Source organism: Carcharhinus amblyrhynchos, chromosome 3, assembly GCF_965287045.1.
Source record: "Carcharhinus amblyrhynchos chromosome 3, sCarAmb.v2.hapA, whole genome shotgun sequence".
Taxonomy (NCBI): domain Eukaryota; kingdom Metazoa; phylum Chordata; class Chondrichthyes; order Carcharhiniformes; family Carcharhinidae; genus Carcharhinus; species Carcharhinus amblyrhynchos.
In genome coordinates, this window is record NC_137326.1 from 31,096,228 (window position 1) to 31,121,582 (window position 25,355).

General features: G+C 42.3%; 1 protein-coding gene across 2 annotated transcripts in view; it reads right to left on the reverse strand.

Annotated features, from left to right (window-relative positions):
* Nucleotides 1–25,355, reverse strand: part of LOC145338550 (peroxisomal acyl-coenzyme A oxidase 2-like) — a 55,736-nt gene that overhangs the window by 17,275 nt on the left and 13,106 nt on the right. Inside the window, exons 6-10 of one of the 2 annotated variants that reach the window (XM_080182926.1) lie at nt 24,984–25,099; nt 19,501–19,673; nt 10,146–10,311; nt 4,864–5,054; nt 1,935–2,096 (exon numbers count right to left, since the gene is read on the reverse strand). In XM_080182926.1, the coding sequence (XP_080039052.1) occupies nt 1,935–2,096; nt 4,864–5,054; nt 10,146–10,311; nt 19,501–19,673; nt 24,984–25,099 (808 nt within the window). The remainder of the gene's footprint in view (nt 1–1,934; nt 2,097–4,863; nt 5,055–10,145; nt 10,312–19,500; nt 19,674–24,983; nt 25,100–25,355) is intronic. The other variant, XM_080182927.1, reaches the window with a different exon arrangement.

A 25,355-nucleotide genomic window follows, 5' to 3' on the forward strand; every position in this document is an offset into this window, starting at 1 on the left:
AAGGATAGCTTCAGGGTGGTAGCAAGGGATGATATTGGAGCCAAAGAGCAGAAAGTGGAATCGTTGTGGGTGGAGATTAGGAACAGCAAAGGGAGGAAGATGCTGGTGGGTGTCATCTATAGGCCCCCGAATAATGATCTGGAGGTGGGGTGGGTTGTTAACGCGCAAATAAGTGCAGCGTGCAGGAATGGGACGGCCGTAATTATGGGGGATTTCAATCTGCATATTGATTGGTCGACCCATGTTGGACGCGGTGGGCTCGAGGAGTTGTTCTTGGAATGCTGCCAGGATAGTTTCCTTGAACAGTGTGTGCTGGAGGCGACGAGGGAGCGAGCTATCTTGGATCTGGTGCTATGTAATGAGGCGGGTAGAATCAGGGACCTTGCGGTGAAGGATCCTCTTGGGGAGAGTGATCATTGTATGGTGGAGTTTCTGGTGCAGATGGAGGACGACAAAGTGGGTTCCCGGACACGCGTCCTTTGTTTGAACAGAGGGGAGTACGGTACGATGAGAGAGGAATTGGCGAATGTGGACTGGGGGAGCGCATTGGAAGGTAGGTCTGCTGAGGAGCAGTGGAGGATCTTTAAGGAGATCTTTCTTGGTGCTCAGCAGAAATTTATTCCGATGGTCAAAAAGGACCGTAGGAGGAGAGGTAATCAGCCGTGGATAACGAAGGAGGTGAAGGAAAGTGTTAAATTAAAAGCGGAGGCGTTTAGAGTAGCTAAGAGTAGTGGGCGAGAAGAGGATTGGGAGAGGTTTAAATGTCAACAAAGATTGACAAAGAAGTTGATAAAGAAGGGTAGGATAAACTATGAAGCTGGGCTAGCGCTTAATATAAAAAAGGATAGCAAGAGTTTTTATAAGTATATAAAAAAGGAAGAGGCTGGCTAGGGTGAACGTTGGACCCTTAGAGGATGAGAAGGGGGACTTAGTGGTAGGGGATGGGTAAACGGCTGAGGTCTTGAATAACTTTTTTGTTTCGGTCTTCACGGAGGAGGACGTGAATAATTTGCCCGGTGTTAGCGATGGAAAGGTGGTAGGACTGGAGGGTCTCGATGACATTACTGTTACTAGAGAGGTGGTGCTCGACAGACTGGAGGGGCTGATTGTGGACAAGTCCCCAGGACCGGATGGAATGCATCCGAGGGTTCTGAAAGAAATGGCGGAGGTGATAGTGGATGCCTTGGTGGTTATTTTCCAGACGTCGCTGGATTCCGGGGAAGTGCCGGAAGATTGGAAAGCGGCTAACGTTACGCCGTTGTTTAAGAAGGGTGCCAGGCAAAAGGTGGGGAATTATAGGCCGGTTAGTTTAACGTCTGTGGTAGGTAAAATGTTAGAATCCATCATCAAGGAGGAAATAGCGAGGCATCTTGAGCAGAATTGCTTGATAGAGCAGATGCAGCACGGTTTCGTTAAGGGGAAGTCGTGTCTGACAAATTTACTTGAGTTCTATGAGGATGTGTCTAGGGCGGTGGATAGAGGAGAGCCGGTGGATGTGGTCTTTCTTGATTTTCAGAAGGCGTTTGATAAGGTACCTCACAAGAGGTTATTGCAGAAGGTCAGGGGACATGGAGTTGGTGGTAGGGTGTTAGCGTGGATAGAGGACTGGTTGTCAAATAGGAGGCAGAGAGTGGGGGTCAATGGGTGCTATTCGGATTGGTGGTTGGTGACTAGTGGAGTGCCTCAGCTATTTACCATTTATATAGATGATCTGGAGGAGGGAACCGAGTGTATGGTGTCGAAATCTTTACAAGTATCTAATAAAAAATTCCACAAATGTTACAAGAAATTTATGTTCAAAAAATCATTTTAGGAAGTTTGTGTTACAATTTTTTAGCTTGGTTAAGGTTGTTTCCCCGAATCCACTTTCTACTCTGTTGATTTCTGTTTTTTTCATGGAGGAATTTCAGTCACACAACAGCATTATTACTTACCTGTGTGCCCTCCGTTTATATGACTCTACATACATGAATGGCTTAAGGAAATCACTTTTCTCCTTTGCAGAACAATGAAGAGTGAGGGGTTCAGACAGATAAGAGACAGACTGGGGCAAAGGCTGACCACAATCTACTCTAGTAAGGCACTTCATTAGAAACCTAAGTAGAGAAGAAAAATTACATCAATTCCAGTATGTCAAAAATCAACCTTCCACTTAGAGGTGATTTCGTAAGTCCAGGTTGAAAAAGAGGAGTACCACCCAAAGGCTGTATTAAATTTGTGAATTTAGTTATAGAGTACTGGCATAGGAGCCATTTGGTCTAGATTTCTTAACAGTTACTGTTATGTTGTAATGCCTTCCCTTATTTAATAGATTTTACTTCCCAATTTTATTTACAAAAAGCTTTAAAAAAACTATACCCTTTTGAAATTCCTCTGTACTTTCTTCTGGTCACCATTCTATAGCTGACAGGTTGGAGAGGTAACCTAATTCTATGTCTCCAAAGTTCCACAATGTAGCTAACTACTAAAAAAGCAATGGCTCAGCTGATTTCTCTTCTTCCCTGTTCCTGATCTTTACTTAGTATACCTCCATCAATCTTGCCCCACCACCAGAGCATGAGGAAGCATAAAACATGACAAGTTGACAACTTGACATATCTAGAGTACTATGGGATAGTTAGCATATGTTACTATCTATCTGTAAAGCTTGTAAAATGCCTACAGGAGGAAATTAGGGTAGGTAGGATTAATATAGTTAAGAACATAAGAACTAGGAGCAGAAGCTGGCCATCTGGCCTCTCGAGCCTGCTTCGCCATTCAATAAGATTATGGCTGATCTTTCTGTGGACTCAGCTCCACTTACTCACCCACTCACCATAACCCTTAATTCCTTTACTGTTCAAAAATGTATCTATCCTTGCCTTAAAAACATTCAATGAGGTAGCCTCAACTGCTTCACTGGGCAGGGAATTCCACAGATTCACAACGCTTTGTGTGAATGAAGTTCCTCCTGAACTTGTCATAAATCTGCTCCCCCTTAGTTTGAGGCTATGCTCCCTAGTTCTAGTTTCACCCGACAGTGGAAACAACTTCCCTGCTTCTATCTTATCCATTCCTTTCATAATATGATATGTTTTTTTAAGATCGCCCCGCATTCTTCTGAATTCCAATAAGCATAACCCCAATCTACTCAGTCTCTCCTATAAGCCAACCCTCTCAACTCCAGAATCAACCTAGTGAATCTCCTCTGCATCCTCTCCAGTGTCAATATATCCTTTCTCAAGTAAGGAGTTCAAAACTGTACACAGTACTCCAGGTGTGGCCTCACCAGCACCTTATACAGCTGCAACGTAACCTCGCTGTTTTTGAACTCCATTCCTCTAGCAATGAAGGACAAAATTCCATTTGCCTTCTTAATTACCTGCTGCACCTGCAAACCAATTCCTCGAGATTCCTGCACAAGGACACCCAGGTCCCTCCGCACAACAGCATGCTGCAATTTTTTACCATTTAAATAATAGTCCATTTTGCTGTTATTCCTACCAAAACGGATGACCTCATATTTAGTTGTTTGATGGAAAAGTACTGAGGCTAGATAAACTGAGAAGAAACGGTACATGATAACAATTTTACACCAAGGACAGGTCATTCAAAATGCAAAACTTCAGTGAATGTTTTTTCAGGCTTAGACAAAAGAATATCATATTGTGCTATGATTGCATCATATTCTGCAACCAAAATAGGCATATCTCAATAAAATATATGAGATGGAGTTATGTGTTCTTTGCTTCATCATAAACAATCATTGATGGTATAGCTCTTAGTCCCAAATGGCTATCCTAATTGCGAGTATAACAAATATATTTGCATGCTTGTAATAATTTGTATATTACATATATTTCCAAAGTTAATTTATCTCTGGTGCCCAGATTTTTGTTATTATTGTGTTGCAAGTTCTTTATGGTCCAAAATCCGAGAATAAAATTTAACAAATACTCTGGTAGTTGCATAAATTCTTTCAACAATAGTTAGTTTTAACTATTTACATTACATAACTAAGATGTTTAAACAGGTAATTCCACTTGGGAAATCTATTTAAGGCCCTCACCCATTCAAGTTAAAAAAAATCACGAACACTGCACTATCAGAGACAGTATTTGATTTACTGTAGTTTATAAATTACTGTCAACATTAAGATTTACACTAGCAGAAATTGAGCATTACTAGGCAGCAATGTGGAAAGTCCATCATTTCCTATAATTTTATTTGGTTTCTGTAGGGGCCAAGCCAGATTCAAAAATCTAATTTGGCAACAGCTAAGATTGACTGAAGGCACTGATCTTGGAACTGGGCCGAGATTGTGATGTCAAGAGGGAATCATGGAGTTTGGACTGTTACCGAGATTTCAACGGCAGTTCTGAGGAGTGAATGCCAGTCTGATGCAAAAGCTAGCAGGAAATCTTGTGCATAGATTGGAGCTGCAACTGCAGAATAATTTGATCCAGAATTTATGGAATAAAGGACTGAAAGGTTGGTGCAAGTTTATTTCTCTGGTGATAATATATATATGGCCAACTATGGTACAGCACATTAAATGCAGTGGGTTGGAAAGTCAAAAGTAACTAATCTTCCAAATTACAACAGTTGTGCTGTTAAATATTTAGTATATTTCTCTATAGATTTGTATGCTTGCTGACACAACATAAATAGATACTAGATTAGGTTGATTGGCCATGCTAAATTGACCAAAGTGTCAGGGGGATTAGCAATAAATTTGTGGGGTTACGGGAATACGGTCTGGATGGGATTGTGGTCAGTGCAGATTCAATGGGCCAAATGGCCTCCTTCTGTACTGTAGGGATTCTATTTGACACAGACTTATAGAGTAATCTCAAAATATTTACAGTCAGTTTCCACTCATACCTTGCAGTTTGCAATTGCATTACAGTGTTTTCTCCTTCGTACGTACAGGAAGCTACCACCCAAGTGTAAAGAGAGGGTAAACCACTCAGCATTGAGTAACCATGGCCACCACAAGCCCTGCGACACACCTCGACTCCAGCACTAGAGGTCTCGGAGGTAATTGCTTTCAGGCCTGCAGACAAGGCATGGAGCTGCAGAGAAATTAAGAGTTGGATAAGTGTTGATGGATTCCACATTATCAGTTTTCATTTCCCATGAAAGTATTTTACTGGCCAATATTTAATCTCTCAGCCAATGGGTCACAGACCATGGATTATTTTAAACAGAGTAATAAGGAAATGCAGCAGCCAATTTATGTAAAATAAAATCCCACAAACAAAGATTAATGACCAAATCATTTGTTTTAACGACGATGGTTGAGGGACAAATTGTTCAGGATAGACTACTTTCAAAACAGCATCCACCTCTGCCCCTGTCTCAGACCATATGCTGTCAAAAACCTCACCAATTTTGTTATCCTCTCCAAACTCAACTGTTCCCAAAGTCGACTGGTTGGTATCTCATTCTCCACTGCACAGTTCAACCAAACCCTGCTGCTTATATTGAATGCTGTACCCGGTCTAACTCTGACCTTACTGATTTGCGTTGTCTCATGTCCCTGAAGAGCTCCAGTTTTTAATTTTCATGCTTGTGTCTAATTCCCTCTTGTGCCTCACTTCTCCCTAATCCACCGGCCTACAACGCTCAGGAACTTGAACATGCTGCATTCTCCTTTTGTCAGTCTCTGACAGCAGTCCCTTCAGCTGTACAGGCCTTAGGTACTGCAAATGCACTTTAAATTTCCCCACCCTATTTCCTTTTTTAAGACATTCAGCCACCTCAACTAATTTCCATTTATCTGGGATAAAGTTTATTTATTAGTGTTACAAGTAGGCTCACAATAACACTGCAATGAAGTTACTGTGAAAATTCCCTAGTTGCCGCACTCGGCACCTGTTCGGGTACACTGAGGGAGAATTTAGAATTGCCAATGCACTTAACCAGCGTGTCTTTGGACTGTGTGAGGAAACCAGAGCACCCGGTGGAAACCCATGCAGACATGAGGAGAACATCCAAACTCTGCTCAGACAGCACCCAAGCTGGGAACTGACCCCGGGTCCCTGGCGCTGTGAAGCAGCAGTGCTAACCATTGTGTCATCATGCTGCCTGTTTATTGTTGTACAGTGAAGACAGTATGTAAATCCCAAGTTATTTTCATTGGTGTTCTGTGTGTTTGGCTGTTTCTCTTTTTTGCATATAATTCTAGCAGCAAGTAATCTGATTATTAGTTGAGAATACACTAGCCTAGTGCCATGGGGCTTTCATCCTTTCAGAGTAATGTTTTAAGCATTTCCGCTCCCATACTATGACAAAGAAATAACTGTAAATCATATGGTATGTATGAGGACACAGGTTTAATTTCATAAGACATGTTAAAATTATCACATACTGTATCCTCTATCTTATCCCAATGGCGTGCATCCTTTTTGTTGGATGATGACCAGAATGGAAACATGCAGTTTGACCAGCGCATCATCATACATTTTACAGTTATGTTCTGTCTTTATATTCCAACATTTATTTCAATTCAATTCAGAAGTGTTTGATCTAATATTACTCCTAGGTCACATTCCGAATCTCCATCTCCTAACTGTCTTTCAGTTTCCATTATAATTAAATGGCACCTACTTCCATTAGTAAGACTTTATGTTGCAGTATTAAAAACTTGGATTTATCATTTGTCTGCCCAGTTGCATAACTGACTCAAATTCTTCTGAAGACTTAACTGCATCCTCTCTCATTTGTACAAATTTGCAAAAAAGTACCAGAAAAGTAACATTTAATTTGTTTTTGCATCCGAGTTCCAACCGCAGGAGGTCCATACGCGTTGATCATGAATGCGGTAGGACATTTAACTGTGTAGTTAGCAAACCATGTGGAATTTTGGGCTTCATAAATATGGATGTTTAGTATAAAAGGCCATGAGATGGAGACACCGGCATTGGACTGGGGTCAGCACTCTAAGAAGTCTCACAACACCACGTTAAAATCCAGCAGGTTTATTTGGAATCACTAATTGGTTCCAAATAAACCTGTTGGACTTTAACCTGGTGTTGTGAGACTTCTTACGGAGTAAAAGGAGGGAAGTGATGCTGAACTTTTATAAAGCTCTGGTTAGGTCACAACTAGAGCACTGTATCCAGACCTGATCATTACCCTTTAGGAATGATGTGAGAGTCTATCAGACGGCGCAGAGTAGAAAAGGTCAAGGAATGAGGGATTTTAGTTACATGTTAAGTTGGAGAAGCTGGAGCTGTTCCTGGAGCACAACAGATTGAAGGGAGTGTTAAAGATTGAATGTTAATGTAAGCCTACTTTTGACATTAATTTGAAAAAAACAAACTTGAGTTGATACATGGTACAAAATTATGACAAGTTTAAATGAGGTAGATAAAAATAAACCTGATGGTAAAAGGACGCGGAATTTAAGGTTATGGCAAGTGGTGCAGCAGAGAAATATGGAAGAGCTTTAAGTCACAGAAGTTTACAAGCATGGAAACAGGCCCTTAGGCTCAACTTGCCCATGCCGCCCCTTTACTTTAAACGCTAAGCTAATCCTGTGAGTAGTAATGACCTGGAACTTGTGTCTACGTGGATGTTGGAAGCAGAAATGATCAATAATTTCAAAGTGAAATTGAATGTGCATTTAAAGGAAATGAACCTGCAGAGTTATGGAGATAGTGAAGGAATAGGACTGACTGGATTGTTCTACACCGAGCCAGAATGGGCTCCTTTTGTGCATAATGTCTCTGAGTCTCTAAGTCATTCCTATAAAGCAGAACTAGTTTACGAACAAGTACTGACCCCTGTAGGACATCACTTTAATTTTTTCCTATGCTAGTCTGACAGGATAGTTGTTACTAAAAGCTTAGGATCCTCCTTAATTTGAGCAATGAATCTACATATGGACAGTACTTAGAATTACAGAATGGTTACAGCACAGAAGGAGGTCATTCAGTTTGTCGAGTCTGTGTCAGCTCTCTGCAAGGGAAAGTTGAATAGTCCCATGCATTCCCCCACTTTCTCTGCGGAACCCTGCAAACTTTTTCTCCTCAGATAATTATTCAATTGCTTTTTGAAAGCCACATTTGGAAATGCCTCCATCACACTCTCATGCAGCGCATTCCAGATCCTAATTACACTGTGCAACTCTTTCCTCATGTCATCTTTACTTCTTTTGCCATGCATCCAAAATCTTCTGTTCCTTGATAAACGGGAAGGGTTTCCCTCCATCTAACCTGTCTAGACTCTTCATGATTTTGAACATCTCTAGCATTTTTACTGCAAGTCTCAAATATTCTAGAGTGAGATTGTGAGCAATATTAGATTTACTGGCAGACATGTTAATGGAAATCAACATTTTTCTGCATTTAAATATGAAATGCTCATTTAAAGTTTTCTCTCATGATCAATGCATTTCAGAAACACTAACTGTGTTTCTAAACAGATTCACTGCTGCAGTTGGCATCTTAGTTACCACAATTGAAATGTAATAAATTAATTTAAATGAAAAGATATCTTTCTGTATTTTCATTACACATTATTTTTAATCTGAATGTATAATCTAATAATGTTAATAATGATCATTTTAAATTCAAGAAAGAAATAGTTCAGTCTGGAATACTCCAAATTAGACAAATCCCAACAGTGTTCACAGAATGAGTTGGTTCAACTTCTGACACTGAACTTAACTGCCTCAACAGATTTTAAGATATAGGTCTTTTTTTGCCAATGATATTGAAAACACAACTAAAATCATATGAGCCAAAGCCAATCTGAGAACTCATAAAATATTCAAGTTTTGTTTTTAATTAAATCTTAAGGACCAGGAGGTCAAAGATTCTGAGATGCAGTAAAAAGGGAAAAAAAGTGAGCCAGATCAGATCTGTACATTGTAACATTCTGAAATTAAAGTTACAGGTGATCTCTCCAGATCTTGAATTTATAATATTGCAAGTTTCCTAATTAAACACGTACAGAATTTCATATGAATTTCCAAAGGAATCAGTTGATCAGCTAGTCTCTGCATTCTGTCCATCACATTGTGAGATGAAGACTGATACAATTAAACACTTCCAATCATTAAGCTTTCACCTTTTCTGTGTGGTCAATGATGTGTCCTTTAGGGAACTGAGCCTCAACCACTAAACTGAAATAACTTCAACTTTGTGAAGCTCTAATCATGTATCTGAAAAAACAATTTCTCTAACAAGCAAAATTGAGCTGCTTGACACATCACAGCAAATTTAAGCCTGTTTTACTTTACCCAGGAATGTTGTTTAACATGTTGAAATGAACGCATTATGTATTCTTTTAAATATTCTCCTAAAACTTTTATTACTAATGTAATTCACTGCAATAGTTCCATCCTCCAAATCCGAAAGTCACAGATTTCAAGTTCCATTCCAGGACACACAATCCAGGTTGAAGTTTTTATGTTATACTAAAGCACCACCAACCATCCCACAATAGTTGGAGCAAAATTGCTATTTCACATATTTCGAGTCACCATAAGCTACAAGCACTGGTGATACATGCCCTAACCATTGGAGTTTAGAAGAATGAGAATGATTTTATTAAAACATACAAGATTTTGGGTGAGCTTGACAGGATGAACACAGGTGGTGTTTCTCCTCTGGGAGAGACTAGAACTAGGGGACACAGTTTTAAAAAAAAAGTCTCCTAATTAAGGCCGAGATGGAGAGACATTTTATCTCACTGGATCATTAATGTACAGAATTATTTTCCCCAGAAAGCAATGGAGGTAGGGTTCTTGATTATTTTAAAGGCTGAATTTGATAGGTTCTTTATTAAAAATGGGGAGGGGGAATCAAAGGTTATAGGTGTTAGACAGAAAAATAGAGTGACAAATGTCAGCCATTTGGTACGGCTAACAATTTTAGTCACAATCAAATCACGTAGCAATAGCCTATGTCTGTTCAGAACTTGTATGTTTGTATTACATAACATAAAACAGCACATCTGCACTAGATACACCATAAGCATTCTCTTAGGAAATCACCACAGATAATATGTAAGCAGAAGATAAATTATGGCACAGCTTGTAATTTTTTAACCAATTACTTTAAATGGCAATATTACAGATGCAAATGATTCAATTCACATTATTGTTCAAAGAAAACGCTGCTCTGCCCATACAGCAATAAGGCAAATGATCTTACCTCAGGCAGCAAAGAGGCATCTCCCTTGGTTTTGATCTGTACATTTACTTGGTTGCAAAAGGCTTCCAAGGATGAGGACATGAAGTGAAAGGCAAAAGCTGTTGCTAGTTGAGGTAGAAGTTTCTGTTGCTGGGTCAGGTAGTCTAAAATTTTTGCTTCCATTTCACTAAGGACAGATCATAACTTCAAAATCAAAGCTGAAATGCTAATTCAAAGTTAGAAATATAGATAATAGCAGGCGTAGACCATTCATCCCTTTGAACCTGCTCCACCATTCATTTTGATCATGGCTAATCAAAAAAGAGAGCAGAAAGGTAGTGTTAATAGGGGACTCCACAGTGAGGGGCGCGGACAGGCGTTTTTGTGGACGTAGTCGGGAGTCGCGGATGGTGGTTTGTCTCCCTGGAGCTGGGATTCGGGATGTCTCTGGGCGTGTCCCAGACATCCTGAAAGGGGAGGGTGAGGAACCAGAGGTTGTAGTACATATAGGTACTACTGACGTAGGCAAGAAGAGGGAGGCACTCGTGAAAAGGGACTATAGAGAACTGGGTAGGCAGCTGAGGAAGAGAAAAGCGAAGGTAGTAATCTCAGGATTGCTGCCTGTGCCACGGGAGAATGAGGGAAGAAATGAAATGAAGTGGAGGCTGAATGCGTGGCTGAGGGACTGGTGTAGAGGGCAGGGATTTCGGTTCCTAGATCACTGGGACCTCTTTAGGGGTAGGTGGGACCTGTACAGTAAGGATGGGTGGCACTTAAATCCCAGGGGGACTAATATCTTGGCGGGAAGACTGGCTAAGGCTACCGGGGGGACTTTAAACTAGAAAGGATGGGGGGAGGGAATTGCGATGGGGAAACTGGGACAGAGGAGGTTAGCTCCCAGGTAGGGGAGGACTGCAGGCAGTATGGGAGGGAGGTTAGACAGGGGGTGGAGAAGGGAAATGCCCAGACTGAGGGGCTGAAGTGTATATATTTTAATGCAAGGAGTGTAGTGAATAAGGTAGATGAGCTTAGGGCGTGGATTGCTGCTTGGGATTGTGATGTGGTGGCCATTACGGAGACTTGGATGTCTCAGGGACAGGACTGGGTACTTCAGGTGCCAGGTTTCAGATGCTTCAGGAAGGACAGGGAGGATGGCAGAAGAGGTGGTGGAGTGGCACTGTTGATCAGGGACAGTGTCATGGCTGCAGAGAAAGAGGATGCCGTGGAGGGACTATCTACAGAGTCTCTGTGGGTGGAAGTTACGAACAGCAAAGGGTCGAAAACTTTGCTGGGTGTATTCTATAGGCCGCCCAATAGTGACAGGGAAGTTGAAGTGCAGATAGGGAAACAGATTCTGGAGAGATGTATTAATAACAGAGTTGTCGTGATGGGAGACTTCAATTTCCCAAACATCGACTGGAATATCCCTAGGGTAAGGGGTTTGGATGGGGAGGAGTTTGTTAGGTGTGTTCAGGAAGGTTTCCTGACACAGTATGTGGATAAGCCTATGAGGGGAGAGGCTGTACTTGACCTGGTACTGGCGAATGAACCAGGGCAGGTGATGGATCTCTCGGTAGGAGAGCATCTTGGGAATGGTGACCATAATTCTATCTCCTTCACAATTGCATTGGAACGAGATAGGATCAGGCAGGCTAGGAAGGTGTTTGTCTGGAGTAAGGGGAGATACGAAGAAGTCAGGAAGTTACTTGGACAAATAAACTGGAAGGAGGTGTTCTTAGGGAAAAGTACTGAAGGAAGGTGGCGGATATTCAAGGAATGTTTGTCTGGAGCTATGCATGACAACGTTCCGATGAGACAAGGGGGTTTTGGTAGGTCGCGGGAACCGTGGTGCACGAAGGCTGTGTTGAACCTAGTCAGGAGGAAAGGGAAGGTGTACAAAAGGTTCAGGGAACTAGGAGAGGTTAAGGATCTTGAGGAGTATAAGGACTGTAGAAAGGAGCTTAAAAGGGAAATTAGGAGAGCCAGAAGGGGTCATGAGAAGACCTTGGCAGGTAAGATTAAGGAGAATCCCAAGGCCTTCTATAAATATGTGAAAGGTAAAAGGATGAGAAGAGAAGGGATAGGACCTATAAAAGGTGAAGGGGGAAAGGTCTGTGTGGAACCAGAAGAAATGGCAGAGGTGCTTAATGAGTACTTTGCCTCAGTATTCACGGTGGAAGCTGATCTGGGAGATTTTGCTACGGATTTGCAGCAGATGGAAAAGATAGAGTTTGTGGATATTAAGGTGGAGGATGTGTTAGAACTTTTGAATTCTATCAAGATAGATAAGTTGCCGGGACCAGATGGGATATACCCCAGGATACTGTGGGAGGCGAGGGAAGTGATTGCAGAGCCCCGGCGATGATCTTTGCGTCGTCAATGGAGACGGGAGAGGTTCCGGAAGATTGGAGGATTGCGGATGTAGTCCCTATTTTCAAGAAAGGGAACAGAGATAGCCCGGGAAATTACCGACCGGTGAGTCTGACCTCAGTGGTTGGTAAGCTGATGGAGAGGCTTCTGAGGGACAAGATTTACGAGCATTTGGAGAGGTTTGACATGATCAGGAATAGTCAGCATGGATTTGTCAAGGGCAGGTCGTGCCTTACAAGCCTAGTTGAGTTCTTCGATAATGTGACTGAACACATTGACGAAGGAAGTGCCGTGGACGTGGTGTACATGGACTTCAGCAAGACGTTTGATAAGGTCCCCCATGCAAGACTTCTTGAGAAGGTGAGAGGGCATGGGATCCAAGGGCCTTTGGCCTTGTGGATCCAGAACTGGCTTGCCTGCAGAAGGCAGAGAGTGGTTGTGGATGGGTCTTTTTCTGAATGGAGGTCAGTCACCAGTGGAGTGCCCCAGGGATCTGTTCTAGGACCCTTGCTGTTTGTCATTTTCATAAATGACCTGGATGAGGAAGTGGAGGGATGGGTAAGTAAGTTCGCTGATGACACGAAGGTCGGTGGTGTTGTGGATGGTCTGGAAGGATGTCAGAAGTTGCAGCAGGACATAAATAGGATGCAGGACTGGGCGGAGAAGTGGCAGATGGACTTCAACGCGGATAAATGCGTAGTCGTCCATTTTGGCAGAACCAACGGGATGAACGAGTACACTATCAAGGGCAGGAGTCTTAGTAGTGTTGAAGAGCAGAAGGATCTTGGGGTCCAGGTCCACAGGACTCTCAAATCGGCCTCGCAGGTGGAAGAGGTGGTCAAGAAGGCGTATGGTGTACTGGCCTTCATTAATCGAGGGATTGAGTTTAGGAGTCGGGAGGTAACGCTGCAACTTTATAAGACCCTTGTCAGGCCTCATTTGGAGTACTGTGCGCAGTTCTGGTCGCCTCACTATAGGAAAGATGTAGAAGCTATTGAAAGGGTACAGAGGAGATTTACAAGGATGTTGCCTGGACTGGGAGGCATGCCTTATGAAGTTAGGTTGAGGGAGCTGGGTCTCTTTTCCCTGGAGAGACGAAGGTTGAGAGGCGACCTGATAGAGGTTTATAAAATGTTGAGAGGAATGGATAGGGTGGATTCTCAGAGGCTATTTCCCCGGGTTGAAATGGTCGCTACGAGAGGACACAGATTTAAGGTGCGGGGAGGAAAGTACAGAAGTGATGTTAGGGGTAAGTTTTTCACTCAGAGGGTGGTGAGTGAGTGGAATCGGCTGCCGTCAGTGGTGGTGGAGGCGAACTCGCTGGGGTCTTTTAAAAGACTTCTGGATGAGTATATGGGGTTTTATGGGATTGGGGGTTATAGATAGGTGTTGATGTGATCGGCGCAACTCGTGGGCCGAAGGGCCTGTTTGTGCTGTAGTGTTCTATGTTCTATTCATCAAATTCAACACTCTGATCCCACAATTCACCCATATCCCTAGATCCCTTTAGCCCCAAGGGCTATAGAAACAGAAAAATAGAATAAGTCCAGATATTATCTGCCATTTGAACTGGCTTATGTTTGACATAGCTTGATTTTTGTTAGATGTTACCCTCACTTGAACAAATTCCCTTTAAGCATAATAGTGTGACAATTCAGTTCGTCGTTGTATTGCTAATGTGAACATTATTTAACTTGGATGCAGTGGGGGAGAAAAAAAGAGTACAAGTATTAGCAGAGATGGAGCAGTGTAGATAGACTACTATACATCTGGTGTAGTGTCCAGGTTTCATTTGAAATTGGAGGGTTTTACAGCCTATGAAATGATACAAAGGTGAGCTAACCAAGAAAACTCTGCATTAGGAATATAAGATATTAAGACTGGTTACAAAAGTTGTATTTATTTCCTTTTGGAAAAAGAAAATGAGTGTAAATGTAATTAAAGTTCTCTATTTTATAGAAATGACAGGTGAAAATGATTTAGCCATAGTGTTCATTTCTGATAATGTTACAAATGCAACATAGATCAAAATAAAGAAATGAGGAGAAAGAAAGAATGTCAGGTGAATTCTTTTTCACTTGGTGGGTAGCATGGTACCAGAAAAAAGCTTTTAAGGAAAAAGCATACAAGGCATCAAGACAGTTAAATATGTTTCAGGAAAGAAGTGATGAAGGGATATATTGAGAAAGCATGTAAGTGGGTTGATAAATCAGCCAAATAATGAATTTGTTGAACCTCATGACTTTTTCTGATCTTAAAAATTCTTACTTTCTTCAGGTGTGATCAGCACTTCTGTAAAGAGACTTATATTGAAAATAGGAGTAGGCCTTTCAAGACAGCTCTGCCATTCATTATGATCATCCAACTTAATCACCTGATTCTGCCTCCCCCCCCCCCCATATCCTTTGATCTCCTTTAAACCAAGTGCCATACGTAACTCCTTCTTGAGAACATATAATGTTTTGACCTCAATTACTTTCTTTGCTTATGAATTCCACAGGCTTACTATTCTCAAGTTGAATAAATTTCTCATCTCAGTCCTAAAAGGTTAACCCCATATTCTTAGACAACTATCCTTGGTTCTGGACTCCCCCACCATTGGGAACATTTTTCCTGCATCTACCCTGTCTAGTCCTCCACGATTATCCTCAACATTGGTGTCCCACAAAGTTGTGACCTCAGCCCCTTACTACACTCCTTATAGATCCACGACTGTTTGGTCAAATTCCCCTCCAACTCTATTTTCAAGTTTGCTGACGACACCACCATAATGGATCGGATCTCAGACAATGATGGGAGTATAGGAAGGAGATAGCAAATCTGGTGAAATGGTGGGACAACAATAATCTCTACCTCAATGTCAACAAAGTAGATGGTCATTGACTTCAGGAAGTGTAGCGAAGGACATGCCCCTGGCTACGGTAATGGGGATGAAGTGGAAGTGGTCAAGGGCTTCAAGTTTTTAGGTGTCCATATCATCAACATGTCCTAGAGGAATCAGGACATGAGGATGATCATGGAGGAGGTGATGTTGACTATCCTTACTGATTGCAGTCTGTAGGTAAGAAGATCTAGTTAGGATCCAGTTGCAGAGAGAGGAGCCAAGCCCCAGGCCATGGAGTTTGGAGAGGGGTTTAGTCAGAATAATGGTGTTCAAGATTGAGCTGTAGTCAATAAATAGGAGTCTGACGCAGGTACCTTTGTTATCCAGATGTTCCAGGGTTGAGTGTAGGGCCAGGGAGATGGCGTCTGCTGCGGACCTATTGCAGCGATAGGCAAACTGTATTGGATCCAGGTAATCTGGGAGGCCAGAAATTGATTTGTGCCATGACTAACCTTTCGAAGCACTTCATAATGATGGAAAGCAGAGCCACTGGGCGATAGTCATTAAGGCATGCTACCTGGCTTTTTTTTGATACAGGGATGATGGTCATCTTCTTGAAGCAGAAAGGGACCTCAAATTGGTACAAAGAGGGGTTAAAGATGTCAGAGAATACCCCTGCCAGCTGGTCCACGCTCGTCCAGGTACCCCATTGGGCCAGACGCTTTCCATAGGTTGACTTTTGAGAAGGCTGATCTGACATCTGTGAAGGTGACCTTGATGGGTGGCACAGTAGCACAGTGGTGGGCACTGCTGCTTCACAGCTCCAGGGACCTGAATTCGATTCCTGGCTTGGGTCACTGTCTGTGTAGAGTTTGCACATTCTCCCTGTGTCTGTGTGGGTTTGCTCTAGGTGCTCCAGTTTCCTCCCACAGTCCAAAGATGTGCAGATTAGGTTAATTGGCCATGCTGAATTGCCCCTTAGTGTCCCAGGTTGCGTAGGTTAGAGGGATTAGTGTGTAATATATGGGGATAGGGTCTGGGTGGGATTGTGGTCACTGCAGACTCGATGGGCTGAATAGTCTCTTTCTGCACTGTGGGGTTCTATTATTTGATTTGAATATGGGTTCAACTGAGACTTCCTGGGCGGAGGGCGTGCTCTTGCTGACCTCTTGCTCAAAACGGGCATAGAATGTGTTGAGTCCATCAGGGAGGACTGCATTGCTGCTGGCGATTCTACATGCCTTCATCTTATAGTCTGTTAGGTCTTGCTGACTCTGCCATAGTCGGTGGCTAGCCTGAAACTCTAGCTTGGTCCAGTGCTGTCTTTTGGCATCTTTGATGGATCTCCGTAGTCTCCTTATTATCTGAGGCAATGTGACCTAAAACTATACACAATATTCCAGGTGTGGACTCACCAAGACCCTTTATAATTGCAGGAAGACCAACATACCATTTGCCTTTCTTACTGCCTTCATTTACCTTCAACAACTGGTGTATGAGGACACCTAGGTCTCATTGCACATTCCCCTCAATTTATAACTACTCATATAATAATCTGCTATCCTGTTTTTGCTACAAAAGTGGATGACCTCACTTTCATCCATGTTATACTGCAACTGTCATGTATTTGCCCATTCAGCTTGTCCAAATCACCATCAAACATTGCTGCATCCTCCTCACAACTCATCCTCCCACCCAGCTTTGTGTCATCTGAAAACTTTGATATTACATTTATATCCATCATCTAAATGATTAATATTACATTTATATCCATCATCTAAATGATTAATATATAGTGAATAGCTGGGGTCCTAGCATTATTCCCTATGGTACACCACTAGTTATTGCTTGCCATTCCAGAAAAAGATTTGTTTATTCTTTGTTTCCTGTCTGCCAAATAGTTTCTATCCATCTCAATATATTACCCCCAATCCCACGTGCTTTAATTTTGTATACTAATCTCTTATGTGGAACTTTGTCGATAGCCTTCTGAAAGTCCAAATAACCCACATCCACTGGCTCCCCCTCATCAACCCTACTAGTTACATCCTCAAAGAATTCCATAGATTCATCAAGCATTATTTCCCTTAAGTCTATGCTGACTTTGCCCAATTCTACGACTGTTTTCCAAGTGCTGTGCTATAAAATCTTTGATAAGGGTCTCTAGAATTTTCCCCACTACCAATGTCAGGCTTGCTGGTCTATAATTCCCTTTACCTCCTACCTCCCTTTCTTAACATTAGCTACCCTCCAATCTATAGGAACTGTTCCCGAGTCTGTAGAATCTCAGGTGACCACAAATGCATCCACTATTTCTGAGGCCACTTCCTTAAATGCTCTTAGCTTAGATTATCAGGTCCTGGGGATTTATTGGCCTTCAATTCCATCAATTTCCCCCATACCATTTCCCTACTAATTCTGATTTCCTTCAGTTCCTCCCTCTGACTAAACGTGTGTTCCCCAACATTTCTGATATGTTATTTGTGTCCTCCTTTGTGAAGGCAGAACAAAAGTATGTATTTAGTTGGTCAGCCACTTTCTTTGTTCCCCATTATAAATTCCCTTAATTCTGACTGTAAGGGACTTGTCTTCACCAATCTTTTTTCTCTTCACATAACTAAAAACAGATTGTAAAAATTTTGATGTTTCCCGCAAGTTTACTCTCATACTCTATATTTTCCCCTTCCGAATCAATCCCTTTGTCCTCCTTTGCTCAATTCTAAACTGCTCCCAATCCTCAGGTCTGTTATTTTTCTGGACAATTTGTGTGCCTCTTCTTTGGATCTAATACTATTTGTAATTTGTTTTGTGAGCCATGGTTTGGTCATCTTTCCCGTTTTACTTTTGCGCCAGACAGGAATGAACAATTGGTGCAGTTCATCCCTGCGTTCTTTGAATGTTTGCCATTGCCTATCCACCATCATCTCTAAGTAACATTTCCCAATCCATCATAGCCAACTGCGCTTGATATCATTAGAGTTTCCTTTATTAAGATTCAGGACCCTCATCTCAGAATCAATGATGTCACTCTTCATCTTGATGAAGAATTCTACTATTAATTGGTCATTCATTTCCAAAGGATCTAGTCTCATACAACTAGATTGCCAATTTATTCATTTCTCATTACACAGTATGCAGTCTAGGATGGCCTGATCTCTAATTGATCCTAAACGTATTGGTCAGGAAAACCATCCTGTATACACTCCAGGAATTCCTCTATATTATTGTGATTAATTTGATTTGCCCAATCTAAATGCAGATTAAGGTCACCCATAATTACAGATGTTCCTTTATTGCAAGTGTCTCTAATTTCCTGCTTAATGCTATTCTCAACATCATCACTATAGTTTAGGGATCTATATACAATACCCACTAATGTTTTTTGCTCCTTTGGTGCTTCTCAGCTTTTGCCGTACAAATTCTATGATGTTGAAGCTAATATTTTTCCTCTCTATTGCATTAAATTTCTCTTTAACCAGTAATGCAACTCCACCATCTTTCTTTTGTGTATCCATCCTAAATACTGAATACCTCTGGATATTCAATTCCCATCCCTGGTCACTCTGCAGCCATGCCTCCATTATATCAGATACATCATACCTGTTTACATCTATTTGCATGATTAATTCATCTACTTTATTGTGAATGTTCTATGCATTAAGGCTCAAAGCCTTAAGGCTTGTCGTTTTACATTATTTGTCTCGTTCCCAATATTTTTCACTGTGGTCCTGTCTGTTGATTTCTCTGCCTATTACTTTTCCTATTTCCCTGTCTTTTGTTCTGTTCCTTGATTCCTCCTCCAGCTCCATGCATAGGTTCCCACCCCCTTGCCATATCAATTTAAATCCTCCCCATCCACCCTAACAAATACTCCCTCCTAGAACATCAGTTCTGGTCTTGCCCAGGTGCAACCCAACCAGTCTGTACTGGTTCCACCTCTCCCAGAACTGGTCCTAATGTCCCATTAATTTGAAACCCTCCCCCTCACACCATCGCTTACCCTGTACTTTCATTCAAAATAACTATCAGGTCAAAAATCTGCCCACTTTGCTATAGTAATGCTACTTTTGGTTTGGAAGTAAAATCAGCAGCAACAAAAGCATTTTAACAAACGATCAACATATAAGTAAACCCACATTACAATATTTATTAAATCACACCAAATTCTGTCTCTGGACATACCCAGCATTTAATTTTGATTGACGTCTCACCACAGAATATCGGACAGCAATAACGCAGGCTTTAGAAAAAGCAGGCACAATTGTTTTTGATATTATCCTCACTCGAGTAAGCACCATAGAGATGTAGTTGATTCTGTCAGATCCTTGTTTAATATAGCTGCCATCTGAAGTAACCTAGAATGGCAACAAACATTAATGCAAAACTGATATATCTAATTCAGTAAGCACAAGAAACAATCAATAGTGTACCTTTAAGAATTTTATCATCATGTTCTCTGCAGTTGTAAGTAGGCCTTTTGGTTTCATTGTTGCCAGGCTATCTACTGGAAGCCTTTTTATCGCTGCTTCAATGGTTTAAATGGGGTTTTGTTACTTTTTACTCTGGCATTTCTTTTATTACCCTGCATTGTTAGGAGGGAACTGGTTGGCAGGTCATGTGTTTTGGATTCGGGGATTTTCATAGTAACTTCATTTCCACTTTTTCTTCCTAGCGATTTCAAGATTTTATTTTCAGTTTGGCTGTTGGCTGTAGTTTTAACTTTAGAAGGGGATGGACATCACACTGAAAAGCAGTGTTTCTCTCTCTCTTTCTGATATTGCTAGAAGCTGCTGTTGGTGATTTACTAGATAGTACCTATAGCTTCTATCTCTCTGGTGTTTTGGCAAGTTGTTCTGACATTAAGCTTGTGTCAGTGTCTCGAGAGAACGGCAGCATTCAACCAAAGGACTAAATTCATCAAGCCAGCATTTGTATTTTCTGTGCTAAACATGTGGCAAGGGTTTTGTATCAGAAAGTTTGTTTGATTGGAACATTTCATATATTTGTCAAGGGTTATAACATATTTTTCTTTTTTTTCATGTTTGTAAGGATTATTGCTAATTTTCTTTATACACATGTTAGCTATACTCTTAAATAAACTTTTGTTTGATAAAAGCTCCCCAGTGGATCAGGTGAATCATACCTGAAGTGAAACATCTCATGCTCGCCCTAGCCAAAAACAAATTGCAAAACTTATGATCCAGGTGAGCTTCATAAAATGCTCGAGTTTCTGACCTGAATTATAACTATAGAGAACATTATGCTGCAAGATGAAACCTACAAGTTATTTACATTCTGCAAGACAAGACTGGTATTTCACGTGGAACTGAAAATTAAAGCTGTTTTTATCATGTGCAGAGCATGAATTGATGACCTTATTATTTCTGCAGGTTCAGAAGAATGACACTCTACCATTCACTTCTCACAAGAGAACAGTCTAACCAGTTCTCCCATGGCATTCAATAGCAATGTCAAATCTCCCTATATCAATATGCTGGGTTGCTGCAATGACCTGAAACTCAAATGGACCAGCCACATCAGTGCTTTGGTTAGTAGGGGAGGTCAGGAGCTGGATATTGAGGAGATTGGTTCACCTCCATGCACAAATCAGGAGTAGGGGTGGCATAGCTTCAACTTGTTTGAAGAGATGCAGCTACAATAACATTCACAGTGGTTAGCATTGCTGCCTCACAGCACCAGGGACCTGGGTTCGACCCCAGTTTGGGTCATTGCCTGTGTGGAGTCTCCAAGTTTTCCCCATGCCTGCATGGGTTTCCTCTGGTTTCCTCCCACAGTCCGAAAGATGAGGTGGTTAGATACATTGGTCATGCTAAATTCTCCCTCAGTGTACCTGAACTGGTGGCGACTAGGGGATTTTCATAGTAACTTTATTTCCATGTAAATGTAAGCCTACTTTGACACTAATAAATAAACTTTAACTTAACCCGGTCGAGAACAAATCAGTAAATTTCCTCAGCAGCCCATTAACCACCTTAAACATAAATACCCTTCATACCATGGTGGCAGTGTGTCCTATATTCAAGATGCATTGCACCCATTTGCCAAGATTTCTTCGAAAGTATTTTCCATTTTTATTTGGAGATTTTCTACATTCATGGATTTTCCTTTTATCTAGACAGCCTGTAATTCATTTTCTAAATATGTAAATTGTTCATTATACTTTGTTTTTAAGAAACATATTTGCAGAATAGTCTGCTCTTACAGGAGTACATTCACATTTTAATTTTTAGAAAGATTATTAATAATGTGAACTTTCAAGTATGAAGAAATCTTTTCCCAATGGCACCATGGGTGCGCCCACACCATATTATTAGATACTCTACTCTATTATTATTAGATACTGGGACCAGAGTGCTGGCGAATCGAGTAAAGAGGACTGTAGACAGGGCTTTAAACTAATTGGGGGGGGGGGGGGGGGGGGGAAGGGTGCGAGGGTAGGTGACCTTACGAGGTCTAAAGTTAAGGAGAGTGTACATGTAAGGGAAGAGGCCGAGGATGTCCCAATAATAGAGGGAGTAGGGGGCGTGAGTATAGTTGGTGGCATTGCGGCAAATAGGGTCCAGGTGAAGGCTGGGATGAAAGCACTTTATCTGAATGCACGAAGCATTCGGAATAAAGTGGATGAGCTGATGGCGCAGATCGACACAAATGGATACGATCTGGTGGCCATTACAGAGACGTGGCTGCAGGGTGACAGGGAATGGGAACTGGATGTACAGGGCTATCAAGTGTTTAGGAAGGATAGGCAGAAGGGAAAAGGGGGGTGCGTAGCTCTGCTGATTAAGGATAGCATCACGGTGGTAGCAAGGGATGATATTGGAGCCAAGGAGCAGAGGGTGGAATCGTTGTGGGTGGAGATTAGGAACAGCAAAGGGAGGAAGACGCTGGTGAGTGTCGTCTATAGGCCCCCGAATAATGATCTGGAGATGGGGCGGGCTGTTAACGCGCAAATAAGTGCGGCGTGCAGGAATGGGACGGCCGTAGTTATGGGGGATTTCAATCTGCATATTGATTGGTCGACCCATGTTGGACATGGGGGGCTCGAGGAAGAGTTCTTGGAATGCTGCCGGGATAGTTTCCTCGAACAGTGTGTGTTGGAGCCGACGAGGGAGCGAGCTATCTTGGATCTGGTGCTATGTAATGAAGCGGGTAGAATTAGGGACCTTGTGGTGAAGGATCCTCTTGGGGAGAGTGATCATTGTATGGTGGAGTTTCTGGTGCAGATGGAGGAGGAGAAAGTGGGTTCCCGGACACGCGTCCTTTGTTTGAATAGAGGGGAATACGGTAGGATGAGAGAAGAATTGGCGAATGTGGACTGGGAGAGTGCGTTGGAGGGAGGGTCTGTTGAGGAGCAGTGGAGGATCTTTAAGGAGATCTTTCCTGGTGCTCAACGGAAATTTATTCCAATGGTCAAAAAGGATAGTAGGAGGAGAGGTAATAAGCCGTGGATAACGAAGGAGGTGAAGGAAAGTGTTAAACTAAAAGCGGAGGAATTTAGAGTAGCTAAGAGTAGTGGGCGAGAAGAGGATTGGGAGAGGTTTAAATGTCAACAAAGATTGACAAAGAAGTTGATAAGGAAGGGTAGGAGAAACTATGAAGCTGGGCTAGCGCTTAATATAAAAAAGGATAGCAAGAGTTTTTATAAATATATAAAAAGGAAGAGGCTGGCTAGGGTGAATGTTGGTCCTTTAGAGGATGAGAAAGGGGACCTAGTGGTAGGGGATGGGGATATGGCTAAGGTATTGAATAACTTTTTTGTTTCTGTCTTCACGGAGGAGGACGTGAATAATTTGCCGGGTGTTAGCGATGGAAAGGTGGTAGGACTGGAGGGTCTTAATGACATTACTGTTACTAGAAAGGCGGTGCTCGACAGACTGGAGGGGCTGATTGTGGACAAGTCCCCAGGACCGGATGGAATGCATCCGAGGGTTCTGAAAGAAATGGCGGAGGTGATAGTGGATGCCTTGGTGGTTATTTTCCAAACGTCGCTGGATTCCGGGGAAGTGCCGGATGATTGGAAAACGGCTAATGTTACGCCGTTGTTTAAGAAGGGTGCCAGGCAAAAGGCGGGGAATTATAGGCCGGTTAGTTTAACGTCTGTGGTAGGCAAAATGTTAGAATCTGTCATTAAGGAGGAAATTGCGAGGCATCTTGAAGGGAATTGCTTGATAGAGCAGACGCAGCACGGTTTCATTAAAGGGAAGTCGTGTCTGACAAATTTACTGGAGTTCTATGAGGATGTGTCTAGGACGGTGGATAGAGGAGAGCCGGTGGATGTGGTCTTTCTAGATTTTCAGAAGGCGTTTGACAAAGTGCCTCACAAGAGGTTATTGCAGAAGGTCGAGGGACATGGAGTTGGGGGTAGGGTGTTAGCATGGATAGAGGATTGGTTGTCAAATAGGAGGCAGAGAGTGGGGATCAACGGGTGCTATTCGGATTGGCGGATGGTGACTAGTGGAGTGCCCCAGGTGTCGGTGCTGGGGCCTCAGCTTTTTACCATTTATATAGATGATCTGGAGGAGGGAACCGAGTGTAGAGTGTCGAAATTTGCTGATGACACCAAGATTGGGGGAACGGCAAATTGTGCGGAGGGTGTGGAGAGTCTGCAGAAGGATCTAGATAGGCTGGGCGAATGGGCCAGGAAATGGCAAATGGAATTTAATGTTGGCAAGTGTGAGGTGGTCCACTTTGGTAGGAAGAATGGTAGGAAGGACTATTACTTACGGGACGAAAAACTGCAGCAGGCGATGGTGCAGAGGGACCTCGGGGTCCTTGTGCATGAGTCGCAAAAACCCAGCTTGCAGGTGCAGCAGGTGGTCAGGAAGGCGAATGGGATGCTGGCCTTCATAGCGAAGGGGATTGAATATAAAAGTAGGGAGGTCTTGCTGCAGCTGTATAGGGCATTGGTGAGGCCGCAACTGGAGTACTGTGTGCATTTTTGGGCGCCGCACCTGCGCAAAGATATTTTGGCCTTGGAGGGAGTGCAGAGGAGGTTTACTAGGCTGATACGCGAGTTGAGGGGGTTGAGCTATGAGGAGAGGCTGAATAAACTGGGCTTGTACTCGTTAGAGTTTAGAAGAATGAGAGGAGATCTCATTGAGACGTATAAGATGATGAATGGGATGGATAGGATAGAGGTGGAAAGACTCTTCCCGCTCAAAAAAGACAATAGGACTAGGGGGCACAGCCTCAAGATAAAAGGGGGGCGGTTTAAAACGGAGTTGAGGAGGAACTTCTTCACTCAAAGGGTGGTGAATCTCTGGAATTCTCTGCCCGTTGAAGTGGTGGAGGCTGCCTCGCTAAATATTTTTAAGACGCGGGTTGATGGGTTTTTGATAGGAGAGGGGATTAAGGGTTATGGGGAGAGGGCGGGAAAGTGGAACTGAGCAGCGACAGATCAGCCATGATCTTATTGAATGGCGGGGCAGGCTCGAAGGGCTGGATGGCCTACTCCTGCTCCTATTTCTTATGTTCTTATATGTAATGCAGCGATTCCAGGGAGGAACTTACCACCACCTTCCAAGGGCAATTAGAGATGAAATATAAATGCTGGTCTTGCCAATGACACTCACATCCCATGTACAAATTTTTTAAAAAAACAGAGAACTCCAGTTAAGAATTATGCCAAGAACTTTAATTTTTACCTGACTGTATCTGCTTAGCATGTTCTCCCTGGGAATGTGAACATTTTGCAACATTAAATATCCATTGTCAACATGTTCAAATGCCATCTTTGGACCAATGTCTCCAACTTTGACACCTGGAACCAAATTTTAATAACACATTAGCCATAGCACGTGTTTATTTATTTTTAAACATTTGTGGGACATGCACATTATTGGCAAGGCAAGCATTTATTACTCAGCCCTAACTGTCCTTGTGAAAGTTGTGATCCAGCCACCTTCTTGAACACAATGCAACCAAATAGGTCACTAGGCCATTTCAGGTATGAAAGTGGGTAGGTGGGTAAAATGGTATATGAGTTGAGAGGGAGATTGCTGATGTCACAGGGACAA